General features: G+C 41.3%; 1 protein-coding gene across 2 annotated transcripts in view; it reads left to right on the plus strand.

Moving 5' to 3' along the window:
• The first annotated feature begins 491 nt into the window (after positions 1–491).
• The window catches only part of Art3 (ADP-ribosyltransferase 3), a 34746-nt gene continuing 19909 nt past the window's right edge, over positions 492–15328 (plus strand). For both annotated transcript variants that reach the window (XM_008843497.2, XM_008843498.2), the window contains exons 1-3: positions 492–592; positions 1755–1832; positions 5714–6425. In XM_008843497.2, the coding sequence (XP_008841719.1) occupies positions 1764–1832; positions 5714–6425 (781 nt within the window). In that variant the 5' untranslated portion in view covers positions 492–592; positions 1755–1763. The remainder of the gene's footprint in view (positions 593–1754; positions 1833–5713; positions 6426–15328) is intronic.

Below are 15328 nucleotides of genomic sequence, written 5' to 3' on the forward strand. Positions count from 1 at the left end.
ATCAATTGTTACTGTGTTCTGTTCAGGTGCAGTATGCGTATTAGTTAATTTTATTAGACTGGGAAAGCTTTTTGATACTTTGTTTTGCTTGTCCGTGTATCCCAGCACCTGTCACAGTACCTGAAACACAGTCAGCTGGGTAGTGAGTGGAGACAGCCATTACCATTGACAGTGTTTAGCAAAGCAAACCCTCTCAGTTATGTGATCCATGTAATAGAGTGACACATGAGTGTCAAAGGGTTCGGGTTGAGAAATGTTTTCTTACTGAAGGAAGTTCAGAACTGGGCTCAGAACTAAACATGCTGTGTGGCAGAGGGCACTGCTGTGGATTCGCAGGCCTCTTGGAGATTGAAAGTGTTAACAGCAGTGATTCCGGGACAGAGTGTGGGGGCCAGCTATAAATAGCAGAACACCAGTGGGGCAATGTGCCACTGCCAGCTACCGCTAGGGGTGTTATAAAAAGAAAAGCATTCCCCTGTCAGGTCTCACTGTCAACAACATCCCATCCTGGAGGGACGCTCATCACAGCTGAAAGTGGGAATCAATTTGAGACGTGGCATCATTTAAACTACTCCAAAGTCACAAACACCAGGTAAACATTTTGATTTTTTGCACTCAAGACTACAGAAGTGAAGGATTCCCAGGAAAATCCTGACCACAGCTGGCTTGGCACATACTGCCTGTGAACAAGATTCTATTGAATGTTGTATTCCATATATTTTTGGGAGAGGAAATTTAGCACAAAAGTAGCATTTTGGTACTGTATTTTTGTGTCTCTAGATAAAGAAATTGCTTTTGAAGAAAGACAGGAACCTGGGGCCAAAATGATGTACAGAAAAGGCTCTCTACTTTCCCCTATGCCATTCGCTCCCACTTTCAGAGTCCAGAATATGATGATTGGTAAGAAACCATCATATTTCAGCTCCATCACAGTTATGGTAATGTTGACTTTGTGGGAGCATATGCATGTGGGAGGAACTAGAGGCCACCTGCCTGGAGTCCTTAATTGAGTTGGTTACTGGCTCCGGATAGCCTCAACCCTCGAGGACCTCTTGCCTTCCTGTTTACCTGTTCCACTGCCATAAGTACTGGAACGAATTGGGCATTCAGCCAGTAGAGTTATATAATCTTATTAGAATTGCTGCCTTCCTGGTTCCTAGCTCCATCAAGTTAAAAAAGAGACTAGTTTCACCTCTAGGCTTCTATTGGTTATGAATAATTGGGGAAAGGTCACCTCAGGTAATCTGCTTTGTGTACTACCAACCTCATCATGTCTTCCCTTCCACCTAAATGGGCATGTAGCTTTCGAAGAAGGTAGAAGAATAGACGGTACACATGGATAGATTTCTAGAGAAGTCTTAGAAACTGGGAGTTGGGGGTGGGGTGCAGTTTGAGACTGCTGGTTCCAATTTGTGTTACTTTTTATGTATGCTGAGAGGAGATTTAGAGATAGGGAAAAAATATGCCTAGGCATGACTGTGGTGGAGAAGCATGTCGGGGCTGTATGGCAAAAGGCGGATTTGATCTTGAGACTATCACAGACATTCTCAAGTTTTTGTTTCCTACTCCAGAATGAAGGTGTCAGACATCTAGATAAAATTGAATGACTCTTACAGCCGTTAGGAACTTATTAATAATTACTGTGACTATCACATATCTACCCAGAATGAAAATATATAGCATCATCTTGTTCTGCTCCCCTAAACCTCTTTGGTAAGCCTTTACAGAATTGATTTTTTTTCCTTTTAATTTAGAAGAGAAAAATGAAGATGAGACATTTTGAAATGGTCACCATGCTGCTGGCAGCCATGATTCTAATGGACATCTTCCAGGTAATGCTGGGAATGGGGAAGCATGTGGTCACTGGCCTGGAAACCCGATAACTTTCCTGGGGCATCTATGTGGGCCAAGAAAAGCCTGGATAGGTAAACTAACTTGTTGTAAGTACCTTCTTCATCTGTCTGACAGATGAAATACATGGTAACTGTAGAAAGTCAAAAAGTTAAAATGAAGCAAAGAGAGCAGCAAAATTCAATGATGAATTCTCTTACTCAGAGGGAAAGACTCTTAGGGATTGGTATATATAATCTTAGCTTTTCTCTGTCTCTATGTAGTTCATTTAAAAATAAGATTAATAGTATATATACAAATAAGATTAATACACACAGGATTTAGAAAGAAATTTATTTTTATTTTATGTGTATGTGTGTCTGTGTGCATATATGTATGTATTGATGTATGTATGTATGTATGTTCACCATGTGCATGCCTGGTGCCCTCAGTGGTATTAGATCCTCTGGAACTGGAGTTATAGGTGGTTGTGAGCTACCATGTAGGTGCTGGGAACTGAACCCAGCTCCTCTGCAAGAGTAACAAGTACTCAACCACTGAGCCATGTCTGCCCCTGAATATAACATTTTAAATCCTGTCTTTAAGTAATAGTGTGCTATGTGTCTATCCATGTCAATAAATAGTCTGAAAACATCATGTTCTCCAAATAATGACACGTTGTTTGATTCCATGTTATTAAACTATATAATGACTTTCTTCATAGTTTTTTTTACTGATAGAAATTTATGATTTTATTTGCAGTTAATCCTTTAAATACTGTGCAATATACTTTAATATATAATACAAAACACGTATCTCACTTGCCCTTCACATATTGTTAGTTGCTATTATTGCCTCTATTTGTGCACTGATTTTGAATGCCTTCATTAAAATACCTAAAATTTAAAAAGAATTTTTTTGTCTTTTTGAGACAGGGTCTCCCTGTAGCCCTAGTTGTCCTGGAACTCACTATGTAGACCAGGCTGGCCTTGGACTCACAGAGATCCGCCTGTCTCTGCCTCCTGAGTGCTGGGATTAAAGGCGTGTGCCACCACGCCCGGCTAATTTAAAATTTTTTATACATTTTAAATTCAGTACTTTGATCCACTTTCTAGAGAATCATTGTGTATTCTGTGGTCTGCACATTCTGTTGCAGGGTGTTTTTTTAATTGAGCTGTATAATGAGATTAAAAACCTTAAAAACCAACATTTTAAACCACACGTTTAGTGTATTTATGATGTTGTACAACCATTACTATTTAGTTACATAACATTTTATCACCTGAAAAAGAAATCCTTTACTTACCAGAGTCAGCTCTAATTCCCTCCTTCCCCAATTCTCTGACAACCAGTAATCTACTTCATGATTGATGATATTTCAGCAAGGCACAATCTTACGACATACAGTCTTTTGTGCTTAACTTCTCTTGCTTAGCAGAATGTCTTCAAAGCCCATCCATATTGTATCATGTATTCATATCTCATTCTCCTTATCAAAGAATAACAATGCCATTATATGACTGTGCCACGTTTTATCAATCGATAAACATTTGGGCTGTTCCCACTTTATGGCAGTTAAAAAATAGTATTGCCATGAACTTTGTGTACAGGTTTTTGTGTGGATATGTTTTCTTTAAATTCTTCTGTATAATTATTGACATCTGGAGAGCAGGACAAGTGATGTTTGCTGACCTCACATGACAGCTTGTTTCTATGGCTAGTACAACCTATTAAGGGAAAATGAATCGGCAGGGCTGCCTTTACGCTACGTGATAGCAGGTGCTCATTACTGTGAACATGCTTCAGTTCTCAGGACATATCTAGAGTAGCGTTGCTGGGTCATATAACTTTATGTGTAACTTTTGAAGAACCGACAAAGTATTTTCCATATGGCTGCACTCTACTACACTCCTGTCCGCAGTGTATCAGGGTTCTGATTCACCTGCAGCCTCATATCACTTGTTATTTTCCTTCTGTCTTCATTTTATCATTGCTTCCAGTCTAGGGGTGTGAAGGGGTGCCTCCTGTGGTTTTAATTTGCCTTTTAAGTATTTGTTCACGAGATAACTTTAACATTTATTTCATTTATGTTTTGTAATTTAGCCAATTTCTCTTTTGGAACATTTATGTCATTTCCACATATTTGAAACGTGAATTTTGAATTTTTGATACTTGAATTTCATTATTATGAGCTTTTATTTTAAGTGGCTAAATCAGAGGAAGAAAATACAATCAGCTCATTCGCCTTATCTTTTGTCCCTGTTACTTTGAATGCATTCATTTGTCCTGAATGGTGGTAGCACTGAAGAGCTTTGCCACTGCTTAAGGCACGCACTGTTCAGAACACACAATCAGTGATGGTGTCTGGCCAGGAAGTCTTGATGCCTAAAATTAGACATGTGGAGACTGGTTTGAGGCATAAGGAAAAGACAAGAACATATCGGAACTCTGATATGAGGCGAGGAATGTGGGCGGTGGTTTCAAGTCTGTCTTCTGTTGAGGTCTTGAAGATAAATCATGCTTTGGTGCCCAAGCTGAACTCTGGTACATTCTGTGCTACAAGGAAAGTGCATTTCTTAACTATGAGACAGCAGTGACTTGATCTCTGAAGCTCAAATTCAGGTATCAAGAAACTGACCTACAAACCTAGGAGTGTGGGGGTCTCAGGGACTTCCCAGCAGAGTGTATTGTGGTTAGTAATCAACATTTCTGGTGCTGACCCAGTAAGTTATCTCATTGGTAAAAGGATTTTTAGAAAAATTCATCTCTTTTAACAGTCCTACCTAAATGTCTGTGGGCTTCATCTTTGAAACATTCTCATTTTTTAGAGGCAACAGAACATTTTGGTTAAGAAGACAGGACTCTGGAACCAGGACTCTGTCTTAATCTCTCTGTATCTTAGTTTCCTTATCTTTTTTTTTAAGGGAGGTTAAGGATAGTACTACCCCACAGGGGTTGCTGTGAGGATTAAGTGAGGTACTTCCTATGGAATTCTCTATATCTAGTGTATAGAGAGAACACTGGAGATGTTTCTTCGGCTTTAGAAATGAGATGCCTTATAGGGGTTGCCTAAGGAGGAAGTGTCTAGGAAACCTTCCCACGAACAGATGGAGAGATGGTTGTTCCCAGTGGTTGTAGGCAGTGAATTTATAAAGCTGGTCATAGGCATGCTATGTTTGAAGGGTCTTTGAGCACTCAAACAAAGGATCAAGCAGGCAGGTCAAGTGCAGGTCTGGCACTTAACAATAAAGGCCTCAAGTGTGTCTCTGGGCCTTATCTTTCTTTTGGTACTATAAATCTTTCTTCATTGATTTGCTTTCAGACATTGCTTTAGTCCCCCTGACAAGACTGAAAGAATAATTGTTGGAAGACCTAAGCCAATATTATCCAGAGAACATATGGTTTTAAAGGAAAAAAGATCCATTTTTTTAGGGTGTTCTAATTGCAGGGCCTTGATCACCTTTGACTTTGGGCTAGGAGTGGAAAATCAGTTCTGCCCGTGTCATATGAGAAAGGGAGTATCACCAAAGGGAATAATAGTGTTTGCCATTGTCTATTTATCTGTCGTGTACAATATTTTATACATGATGTTTCAAATTATACAAAGCAGTGTTGAGAGTCAAGCAAATAGAGCTAAGGATACTGTTCAAAGCCTGGATTGCCACTGAGGTCTTCCATTTCCTCTGCATCACAGTCCTCAGATGAATGAATTCCAGGCAAAGTACCTATCCATACCTCCTCATATGAATATGTCATAGCTGAGAAAAGCTATCTATAGCAGTTCATAATGAAAAGGGATGAGAGAGTGGGCATAGTGCTGTGAGAGAAAATTATAACAACTAAACACTTCTTTCAGGAGTGTTCATTTCCTTTTGCTTTGCAGGTAAAGGCAGAAATGTTAGACATGGCTGAGGATGCATTTGACGACGAATACCAGAAATGCAGCAACAGGATGGAGATGAAGTATGTTCCCCAGCTGCTCAGTGAGGAACTGGCAAACCTTCAGCTCCTAGAGACTGTGTGGGAAAATGCGAAAATCAAGTGGGAGGCTCGGAAGGCTGGGATTTCTCTCCCCTTGAACTTTAAGGATAACTATGGAGTGGCCCTGATGGCCTATGTTTCAGAGGCTCAAGAGCAGACTCCCTTTTACCACATGTTCAACCAAGCTGTGAAGACAACTGGCCAATCCCGAAAAGATTATATCTACGACTTTCAGTTCAAAGCTTTTCATTTTTACCTGGTAAGAGGCCTGCAGGTACTGAGAAGACCTTGTGAGGAGAGTTACAAAAGTGCGGTCTATAGCACAAGTCAAGACATTTCATTTGCATTTGGAGGGATAAACAGAGTCAGGCTTGGCAGTTTCACTCTGGCATATTCAACCAAACCTCCAGCAACTGACCAACAGTACACTGTGCTGACTATCTACCCCTGCTTTGGAGTGCCCGTGGAAAAGTTTTTTGGTACACAAAGTAAAAGAATTGTTTTAATACCTCTGAGTGAGATTTTTCAAGTGTCGCCGGAAGGAGCTGGCAATGACCTTGTCCTTCAAAGCACAAACAAGACCTGCAGCCACTATGAGTGTGCGTTCCTAGGGGGTAAGTGTCTTCATCTTATCTGTTGCTCGACTGGGAGGAAAGGAGTGGGACACAGGCCCAGAGAGGTCAGCTCAGGAGAGGGACAGGCATTTGAAAGGAGATGACACCGGCATCCGATCTAGCTCTCTCATACTGTTTCTTTACCCATAATTTTTGTCAGATTAGTACATTGACAGTATTACTAAGGCTAAAGAATAAAATAACACTAAAACAGAGACCATTTTGCCATACAGAGTTGTTGGGCAACGGTCAGAAACGATTTTGGTTGTCACAACTGAGGAAGAGGTGGGGTGGCTCTTAGCATATAGTGGGCACAGGCCAGATATGGGTAAAGACTGCAAAATGCCAAAAGTACTGGTGTTGAGAAATCCTACGAGAAGGTTTATCCCATCCCATCTCCACTCCTCAGTAATATCCATTTTTAATTACTTGAGCTTTGTTTTCAGGTACATACCATCATGTTTCTTTTCTAAATAAATAGCGTACTTCTGTTATTTCTGGTTTTAAAATTTTTCAGACATGGTCTATATACTCCCAATGAAAAGAGTATTCAGTTTTCATGTGCCACATATTATCTGAGAATTCTTTGTTGCTGTTAGGCCTGCTGGTACAGGCCTATAATCTCAGATACTCAGGCGGCTAAGATAGGAGGACCACAGATTCAAGGTCTTCCTAGACTACAGAATGAGTTGAAAGCCATCCTGGGCAACTTAGTGAGACCCCGTTTTAAAAGGTAAAAAGAGGGCTGAGAATATTTATTGCTCAGTGGTAGAGTGCTTACATAGCATGGATAAGACTCTGGGTCCAAGCCTCAGGATTGAAAGAACTCTTCACGGTGCTTTCAACTTTAACAGAAACCTGACTAATAGTTCTCACTAAGTCTAGAGAGAGGCTGTCTGGTACTGTGGCTTATCTACAGCATTAGTAACTCAGGCTGTTAGGCTGTTTCTGTTTTCCTAGTGCCCTTGGAATGTCGGTTTTTTGCTTTACAGTTGCATTATAATTTGCATATCGAGGCATCAGTTCACAACCAAGACAGAAACAGCCCAATCTATCTAGTTATAAGGAAAAACAAATTTTTCCTGAAAGTCTTCAGTATATTTTTATGACAGATCATTTACTAGAACAACTTCTTGGTTACCTATAACTACAGGAAAAGTTTAGAGAGGTGGTAATTAACTTTCCAGTCTCTATAGTATAGGGAAGGGAGAAGGGAGCTAGAAATAGCTGTTAAGATGCTGGGCATGGCACATCTGTAATCTCAGCACTCAAAAAGAGAAGTCAGAAGGATATTGAATTTGGGGGCTAGCCTGGGTTACATAGCGAGAACCTGCCTCAAAAAGAAGTGGCAGGTTAGTATACTCAACAAATCTGGTAACTATTGCCCTCTTCCATACCAGATTCTTTGACAGAAATAGAAATTGCTTCATATATTCAGATTAATTAGTTTGATTCTTCCTTCCCCTCCTCAGTGTCCTCCTCCTCTCCTTGTACCCCCCACCCCCGATACACCCCTCCTGATTCCCCTCTCATCCTACTCTGTGCTGAGCTCTTCAGGCCTGCTGAAGGTCCTGCAACCTCTCCACAACACCACTCTGACACTTTGCTTCTCCTGTGAGAGAACCCCTTTGTCTTGGATTTCCACATCTTCCTCAATAACTCTTTTGTTTGGTTGGACAAAGCTGAGTGTTGAAGTTTTCTGAGAAATAGTATCTCCAGGCAAATCTCTAAAACTGAATATCTGAAAGATCTACTTTTTGGCTCAGTTGGAATTTTGAAGATGTTCCTCCAGGGATTCTGGGTTCTGGAGTTGCTGTTGAAAAGCGCAGAGCTATTCTGACTAGTCAACCTTTAAGACTTGGTACAGGTTTTGTTGTAGTTGTTGTTTTTGTGTTGCTGGTGTCAAACCTAGCCTGGTGCCTGCTACGCAGTCCTTTACCACACATCCTGCCTGAGATCTGTTCTTTTTTTCTGGAAGGTTTAGGGCATTTTCTTTATTTCCTACCTTCTTAAATGTTATGATGTTGTGCCCTGCTGTATGTGAATAAAGGCTTAATAAAAACTCTACCCTTTCTCCTTCTGTCTATGGAAATGGCTTCCTTTAGATCCCTTTCTAGCACTGTTTCTCTGTAATGTGCTAAGGGCAGAACTCAGCTCTGTAACCAGTACGGCCTGTGATAAACAAAACCCTAGATGGTAAAGTGCATCTGAGCTGGGCAGGGCTATGAATGAACTGTAAGCACTTGGGAGGAAGCCACAGCTTTAAGCTTTCCCGAATGTAGTACAACATGTCTAGGTACTCTACTTGAGTACTGGAAGCAGAGCAGGACACTGGTATCAATCCTGTCCTACAACAGTCAGAACAAGAGTTACTGCCTCATGTGCCATGAGATTACTAAACTAGGGAAGCTCTTGCACAGCCTGACTAATCTTGCTTGTTTCTTTGGGACTAAACTGTCATGGGGTGGCACTAAAGAATATTCCTGGGCCACTTTGAGGACTTGAAGGGGCATAGAGACAGCATCCCTGCTATACCCACCACCTTGCATTCTTCTGCAAAACTCAGTAAACTGGTGAGGAGTTGGCCTTTGCATCTATGTGATTATCTAGCTGAATCAAAAGCTACACTGTTGAGTCAACCAATGAATACCCCAGTAGGCCTCAGAAATGGGCTAGGCATTAGACCTTGAATTGATATGTGTGCCCAAGGTAATGTAGGATAAGAAGGATAGGTAGGACATTATGAGACATTATGCCTCAGTGGAGGCCAGTACATTGATATACTTTCTATTGGATGGCAGAAGCCATGCAGCTACTGTGATTCCTAGGATGAAAGATTTAAGGAATTACTCAGAGGGCCTTATATCTGACCATCTGCACTTGATGATGTTGAGAGTGAGTGATTCCTTAAACTACTCTGGGCCCCTCATTTGCCGTACTCTATCCTGCATTTGAGTTACATCTTTCTTCTTGGGGGGGCATCAACACAAATGAACAGATTTGTGCTGAAAGTGCTTATCCCAGAGTTATGCAATTTGGGAGTCTTTTAGATAGACTCACTGAAGGGGTACTCCAATTGCCTCACCCTGCATCCCTGTTCCACATGGAAGAACCCAGAGTGGTCTGCGTCCCTATTCCCTATTGGCAATTTGGATAACCCCTTCAGAGGATGGCATAATAAGGGTAGGAATTGGCTAGGCAGTTAGGGTAAAAAGACCCCAAAGAAATGCAGCCCGTTTCTTGGCTAAAAGTCAAAGTGTCCTTGTTCCTGTTAGCAACACACACTGTTCCAAAGGCCAAAAATGTCAAAATGTCAAAAGTATTTGGAAGCTAGCATCTAATCCTTAAAAGATTTTAGGGTTACCTCTTCAGAGGGGGGAATGTTGGAGGGGAGGGAGTGGGTATGGATTTGATCAAAACACCTTATATACATGTATGAAATTCTCAATAAAGTTTTTGTAAAAGTTAATTTAAAAAGTCAAACTTCCTTCCAAAAAAAAAAAAAAAGTCAGTTTTCTTCAGGGATGTGGCTCCTGAGAGGTTATCCATGCTCCTGTAGATGGCCCTACACCCATGCACATGCAGGCGGCACTAAATGGGCTCAGTGAGTTTTTTTTTAAAAATAGCACTTGAAGTTGGGAGGGAGCAGTGGTGTTTGGGAGGAGGTGAAGGGTGCTGGGTTTGGTAAAAATGTATTATACGCATGCATGAAATAATAACACAGTAAAAAATAAAAATTAAAAAAAGAAAGTACTTGTCCCCTTCACCAGCTCTACATTGGACCTGACCCCAAACCAAGCCAGCTAGAGCCTCTGACACTAACTTACAGGAGCCAATGGTAGACAGACATCTTCATCCCAATTCCTCTTCCATCACAGTGCCTTAAAATCAGCCATAGTTCAGGCATGTATTATTCCCCTCTTATCCATGGGAGATGTGTTCCAAGACTCTCAGGGGATGTCTGAAACTATAGGTACCAAATCTTACATGTTCTGGGCATTTTCCTAGGCATACATACTTAAGATAAAGTTCAATTTATAAATTAAGAATGGGAAGCAGCTAATAATAGAATAATTACAATACTCATGCTAGAAGTTATGTGAATGCCATGTCTCTCTTGGAAGAATATTTGCAGACTGCAGTTGACCTACAGTAATTGAAACCACAAAAAGTGAACCTATGGAGAGAGAAAATACTACAGTATGGAGATCAGCAAACACTACAAACCAAGGTCTCCTCCTTCCCTCTCCCACTGAGTGTGTTGAACTTTACCAGCATGTCACAGCCAGAACCCCAGTTGCAACTGGACTCACAAAAATCATACTTATTTTGGTGCCTTGGTGCATTCAGGCAAATGCCATTTATGGAGGTTTGGTTATATAAAAGCCTGGGCTACAAACCATGTTTAACACTGCTGCCTAGCTGATGGGCTGAAGTGGGCAGTGGAATTGTGATTCAAGAAAACATGAGGCGCCACTGGATTGATTCTGACTTAATGAACCAGGGGCTCAGACACACATGGAGTGCATTATGAGCCCCGTGTGACAGGGGAGTGAGGGTGAGGGGTGGCTATGTCACAATTTAATTTTAAGCCCAGCCACAAAGAGGGCCCTTGTGGAGGCTCACGTGTACCATGTATTTGCAGAGCTCTGACCAAGTCAGCCTACAGCACTGGAGTGTATTGATTGAAAGCAAGACTGGAGTGCAGAATTTAACCCTAGGCTGGAGTTCTTTGCTGCCATCTAGGGATAACTAATGGGAACGCAAGGTCAAAAGTTTCCCAAGGCTAGCTGGGGGTGGGGGGTGGGGTGGCTTAGTGGTGGAGCCCTTGCTAACAAGCTGGAAGCCCTGAGGTTCCACCCCCCGCCCCCCAGCAAAAACAAGGACAAAAACTTTCTCTGGTGATTAAACAGAGCAAGTACAATCAGAATCTTGTCCCATTGTGACTAGATAGACCTATGCTTTTATGTCGAAAAAGGCAGTGTTTCTAACAGAAATTAAAATTTACTAAATTTAGCATGCTAGATACAATCTTCTGTTACTGTTGAGAATTTGCCTATGATTTCCAATACAAAAATAGATTGTTGTTCTTATAAAAACTGGCTAGCTAAAAACTGATTCAGTTTATTAGAAAATGGAGAGACTAATTCCTGGTGGTCATAGAGGTATCAGTCCAAGATTAGAGGAGGAAAACCTGGGAAAAATGAAACCCTTTGTCTTTCCTGAAGCGAAAGCTCTGGACTGTCAACTATCTTTGGTATTTTTCTAGAAAACTTGATAAAGATGAACAGCTGTGCAATCAGACTAAACTTATTACCATTAAAAGTGAACCCATTAAAGCTGGGTGTGGTGGTGCACACCTTTAATCCCAGCATTCGAGAGGCAGAGGCAGGAGGATCTCTGTGAGTTCAAGGCCAGCCTGGTCTATATAGTGAGTTCCAGGACAGCTGGGGCTACAGGGAGACCCTGTCTCAAAAAGACCAAAAAGAAAAAAAAAAAAAGTGAACCCATTGGAAAATTATAACTGGATTAGGAGAACTGTGGATAAATTATAAACTCCCAAGGAAAGCCATAGCTTTAGGATATTCCTTAAAACCCTATGGTGCAACTAAAACACGTCTGCCAGAAGAAGATTTATAAGCAAAAAACAGAGTACATATCATCCCCCCATACCCTTGCCATCTTAACAAATACTGATGGCATAGATGGTCTGGCATTTCAGCCATGTTTCTGTGGAGGGGGAGGTCTATATAATGCTTTACATATCTATATCATCAGGGGATCAGGAAATATCATTGTCCCCTAGTTGGAAAAAATGGGCTTGTTAGGAGGGAGGAGCCTCTGGACCCTGCTGACTGGCATGCCTATTTTTTTTTTTTTAACTCACTGAGGCCTCTCTGCTAAGTCATCAAAAGAGAAAAAGAAGTCTTATGTTATGCCTGCTGTCATAAGTGCTGTGGGTTCATGTGTGCAACTACCCTGTGGTGTCCAGATAACACATTTCCTTGTATTCATCTACCACCTCTGGCGCTTACTGTTTTTCCAGCCCCTATTCTGCAATGATCCCTGAGCCTTGGGACGAGAAGGTGAGATAGTATCATTTAGGGCTTAGCATGCCACAGTCTCTTATTCTCTGCACACTGACCACGTGTGGGTCTCTGTATTAATCTCCATCTACTGCAAGAAGAATCTCTGATTCTTCTTTGATGAGCTAAGAGATGTACTAATCTGTGAGTATAACAATTAGTCACTGTGAGTCAGTTTACTATTTTGTCTATTTAGCAGAACGATAGTAGTAGTTCTCCCCTTGTCTAGCCACAGGTTCTCATCCTGGTAACAGTGTCAAGTATGGACTCCCTGTTCTGTAGTGGCCTTACATCCAATTAGAAGGTGGCTGGTTTCTCCTATACTATTCATGTTATTGTTGTACATTTGGGTGCTCACAGGGTTCACAGCTGGGCAATGTGGATGATTGACTTTCTTTGTAAGCGTAGCATCTTCTAGTACTGTGAAAACTAGTCAGCAGGGATACATCTTCCAAGTCAATTCCAGCTGATTTCTCTTTGTTTGTTCTGTAGTGTTTTCAGCAATAGAATCTTACTCTCAAGTTCTGGTGAAAAGCCAGACAGACAGGAGCCCAACATGAATGCGGGAGGGGGACAGGAAACCCAAGCCCTAGCTCAGTATCTATTGGTAACTCTTGGATGCTCAGAGAGGAAGAGACATTTTTCCTTGCTGATGTGACACCTGGTAAGTTGACCAGACTTCAGGGCATGGTCCCACACCCAGAAGCACGTGGGGGGCCTGGAATAGAATCTATAGGCCTCTAAAAAACAATTTTTTAAGCACACAAATTTTTAAAAAGAAAAGGACAGATAATAATGGAGGACAGGAAATCGGGGGGAGGAGTAGTATGGAGGAAGGAGAGAGGGGAGGGGTGTCTGTGTGTGATCAAAATCCATTTTATGGTCCTGGAATAAATTTATTAAAGGGGAGGGGGAGAAAATGAGCCAGAGGGGCTGTCCAAATTCATTTTGTACACATCCACCCCTAAGCCTGGTGATGTAGCTCAATGGCAGAGGGCTTGCCTGGCATGCATAAGGCCCTGGGTTCCTTCTGCATCCAAAGAATGAATAACAAAATTCTACCGCAGACCTTGAGGGTTTATTCAGTGTATGTGTTTTCAGTGTTTCTAACTGACATCTGTTAGCATTTCCCAGGAGTGTTGAAGTTTCTGTGCTGTTGTCTGAAATTGTCTGGGATTGGGCTATCTTCTCTTAGGCCTTATGATTCATTAAACAAGGCCTGCACAGAATATTTATAATTCCATTACTTGCAATGAACTGTCTATAGACTTTACTCATGCCTATAAATTCTTTCACAGCAACAGCTAAATAAGTGTTTGAATAGCTGAGGACTGACTCCTAGACAAACTGAGAGAAAACTGACCTGTATTAGTTATCCTTTACTGCATAACAAATTACTCTAAAACTTAGTAGTTTAAAACAACATTTCTTATCTCACAGTTGCTGTGGGCCAAAAATCTAGGTGCAGCTTGCCTGAGTCCTTTGAGTAGGTCTCTCTCAACACTTCATTCAGACTTGACTGGAAAGGATCTTCCTTTTCACTCATCTTCATGACTAGGGGCAGGATACAGTCTTTTCTGAATTATTCAATTAAGGCCACAGTTCCTCATGAGCAGCTGGCTGCAGGCCTCCCTTGATTCCTAGTCCCTGCCTTTTCAGTCTCAAAATAGAGTAGCTTTCTTCAACCCAGCATGAGTACATGCTAGCAAATCGGTCTTTTGCCACCTAATCACTGAAGAAGCATATCTGGATTGCTAGAAGTAAGTCAGTATTGGGCACATACACATATGATCATACAACAGGAGCTACATCAGATGCTACTTACCATAATCCCAACCCTGTCACTTCCTTTGGGAATGATCCAGCGTGGTTGTCCTTTTCCCATAATTGATGAATTCTATGGGACCACTTGGGGGAAAGAACAGCAGCCACAGAACCACTAGAGGCAAAATCAGTATAGTTTATAAACTAGTGCTTTTGATCTAGTTAGTGACTGTTCTTTGTTGAGGACGTATGAAATGAGTATTCACTGCTTAAGAAAGACAGTATCTGAATGCCCATCTACATACTGAGCAAGCATACCTGTGTAAGTATATTCCTCCAATTGCCCTGACCGTCTACCTCCTCACTCCAAGTGCTTGGGAACTCAACCAAGGCAGAAATTAACATGACTGAGTGCCATTTACAAATAGCTGAAGACAACCAGACCAGTTGGCTCTGGGCAAATCTTTATTGGGATGACTGATAGATTTCTGATTATCTTTTTAGTTTTTGTTTTGTGTGTTTGTTTTGTTTTGAGATAAGGCCTTATTGTGTAGTGAGGGAGGCACTGTCCTGTGTGCTGAGAGGTGTGTATACCCATATTGGGCCAGGTAGACAAGTAAATTTTTGATTTGACAACCTAGTCCTTTATAAATGATTTCCTTACTGTGGAGGATTTGCTCAGAGTGGTAATTTATAGCCCCAACACCCCTGGAACTCACTGTGTAGACCAGACTGGTCTTGATCTCATAGAAATTCACCTGCCTTTGCCTCCACGGCCTGGGGTTAAAGGTGTGCACCATTACACCTACCTTCTAAAATTTTTTTAAAAAAATAAACTTATTTTAAAATATACTGTTTCTTACAGAAATACTCATTGTTTTTGCTAATAACACTTAGATGTTGGCGCATGCGTCTCTAATCTGTATGTATCTGATTATTACTAGTCATGGTCGGTTGCACTTGGATCCTTGGCACCTGTGTATGGGTATGAAGTCATTGGGTAGATTTCAGTGGTAATGTTTATCACCTCTACTAATTAACATGACATAAATT

This window comes from Nannospalax galili, unplaced genomic scaffold (genome assembly GCF_000622305.1).
Source record: "Nannospalax galili isolate Female #2095 unplaced genomic scaffold, S.galili_v1.0 scaffold800, whole genome shotgun sequence".
NCBI classification, from domain to species: Eukaryota; Metazoa; Chordata; class Mammalia; order Rodentia; family Spalacidae; genus Nannospalax; species Nannospalax galili.